This window comes from Ursus maritimus, unplaced genomic scaffold (genome assembly GCF_017311325.1).
Source record: "Ursus maritimus isolate PB19 unplaced genomic scaffold, ASM1731132v1 scaffold_17, whole genome shotgun sequence".
NCBI classification, from domain to species: Eukaryota; Metazoa; Chordata; class Mammalia; order Carnivora; family Ursidae; genus Ursus; species Ursus maritimus.
In genome coordinates, this window is record NW_024424119.1 from 59,542,676 (window position 1) to 59,544,676 (window position 2,001).

General features: G+C 65.4%; 1 protein-coding gene across 3 annotated transcripts in view; it reads left to right on the plus strand.

Annotated features, from left to right (window-relative positions):
- Positions 1-1,289, plus strand: part of RABL6 (RAB, member RAS oncogene family like 6) — a 22,158-nt gene extending 20,869 nt beyond the window's left edge. The window contains exons 14-15 of one of the 3 annotated variants that reach the window (XR_005835302.1): positions 161-333; positions 476-501. Coding sequence is in view for 2 of the 3 variants with exons in the window: in XM_040632222.1 (XP_040488156.1) it covers positions 476-810 (335 nt within the window). In the remaining variant the exon portion in view is untranslated. Of the gene's footprint in view, positions 1-160; positions 334-475 lie in introns of all 3 variants that reach the window. The other 2 variants (XM_040632223.1, XM_040632222.1) reach the window with 2 other exon arrangements.
- The last annotated feature ends 712 nt before the right edge of the window (positions 1,290-2,001 follow it).

Below are 2,001 nucleotides of genomic sequence, written 5' to 3' on the forward strand. Positions count from 1 at the left end.
GGGGGGGGGGGGGGGGGGGGGGGGGACCTGGCTGAATGCTCAGGGGCATCTGGTGGCCTGGCAGTGTGGCTGCAAGCAGGATACACTTCACGTCCAGCCACTCCTGGGAAAAGCGTGGTCAGTAGGCCTATGGAGCACTCATGGTGCCCTGTGGCCCCAGGCAGCTGCACGGCTCCCTGTCCCTACCCTCCATCCTGGGCCCCTTGAGCCCAGCTCGGCCCCGACTAGCAGTGTCACGTGAGACGAGTCCCAGAAGTTCCTTGTTCCCAAAATGGAGAGGAAAGGACCCTCCCAGGCTCGTGCTAGAGTTGAAGTGTGTCTGCCTGTCGGCAGGTGTGTGCTCTCGTCCCCCACGGGTCGCCTCTGTGGCCGGGCAGAGGCCACGGCATCGCAGTGCACCTTCTGGGTGGTGCTGGCTGCCCCCCCCCACTGCAGCCCAGGAGCCACAGGCCCATGCTGTGTCTTCTCTCTGCAGATAAGGAGGGCAAGCCTCCCACGAAAGAGAAGAAGAAGAAAAAGAAAAAAGGCAAAGAGGTAGGCACTCTGCCTCCCACCTCCCAGGTGCCTGCTGGGCAATTTGGGGTCCTGGTCCCCCCACAACCTGAGCTGCCCCCTTCCCAGGAGGAAGAAAAGGCCGTGAAGAAAAAGAGCAAGCATAAGAAGAGCAGGGACAGGGAGGAGGGCAGGCAGGAGCGGCGGCGACGGCCCAGGGGCACAGAGAGGACGGCTGTGGACGAGCTGGAGGCCTTCCTGGGGGGTGCAGCCCCAGCCGGCCACCTCCGCGGGGGCGGGGACTACGAGGAGCTCTAGGCCTAGCTCCGAGGACCGCCGGGGTGGGGACGGGCCACAGGCCCACTCCAGAGCTGGGACTGCTGGGCCCACCCTGCAGGGAGTGGGCCAGCGGGCGGCGGGCGGGGGCTCTGCGGGCAGCCGGCCCCCAGCGCTTCTCAGGGATGGGACTGAGGCCCAGGAGGCCACGAGGCTGTTTACAGGGCGGGGCACATCCTCGTCACCGGCCTGGCTCCTGCTTGCCCCCAGCCCGCTGCACTCGCTCTCCCAGGCCCCCCACACGTGGGTGGGTTCCGCTTCCTGCCCCTTCTGGCATGGGGGGCAGATATGCCAGGCAGCACTGGACCCTTTCCCGGGGTTGGCTCTTCCCAGGCCCAGGGTCCAGCTTTGCACCTGCGCTGGGCTTGCTGCCGACCAGGCCGGGAGGTCCTCAGACACGGTTTCCTCTCGTTTTCCTTTAACACTCCACTCCAACCATAAAGCTCTCCTGTTTTACTGTGTGTCTGTGTGTGCCTCTCCCTGTACACGCCTCCTGCTCCAGCCCCATGTGCCCCAGGTCTCCGTGGGTGGGTGGGAAGGTCCTGAGTTCCCTGCCTCTTTCCCAGACAGGCAGTTGCCCCTGGATAGGAGGCCCTGCAGCCCCCCGTGGCCCAGGGAGGTGGTCTGCAGAGGCCTCCAGCAGGCCCAGCCCCAGGTGCATCGTGTCTTGTGCAAGCTGGCCAACATAGCCATTGTCCTGCACACCTGTCTGAGGCCACCTAGGCCAGGGCTGGGCAGCTGTGCCCAGGAACACCTGCGGGCCCCCAGCCCTCCTAGGGCAAGTGCGGGTCTGGTCTCCTGGCCTCTGGCAGGCGCTGTCCTGTCCCAGCCACCTTCCCGGTCTGCCTTCAGCCCAGCATCTCCCTGCAGACCCCACCCCCTCTAGCTGCCAGCAGCGCCCAGCCCCCACCCACCAACCCACAGTTTCCATAAGAACCACGCACAGGGTGGGAGGGTGGGGGTGGTAGCCAGGCCTCCCCTTCTCAGTCCTGAAAGCGTCCCCTTCCCCAATTCCTGTGCCTAGATGAGACAGCTTTGCACCCTGGAGGCTGCAGGACAGCAGTCACTGGGCTGGAGGCCAGGTACCAAGCGGACACCTTAGGGACTTGCTGCAGCCCACAGCCTACGAGATCTGCCCGTGTGCAGCCCAGTAAACGTGGGGAATCAGGCTGA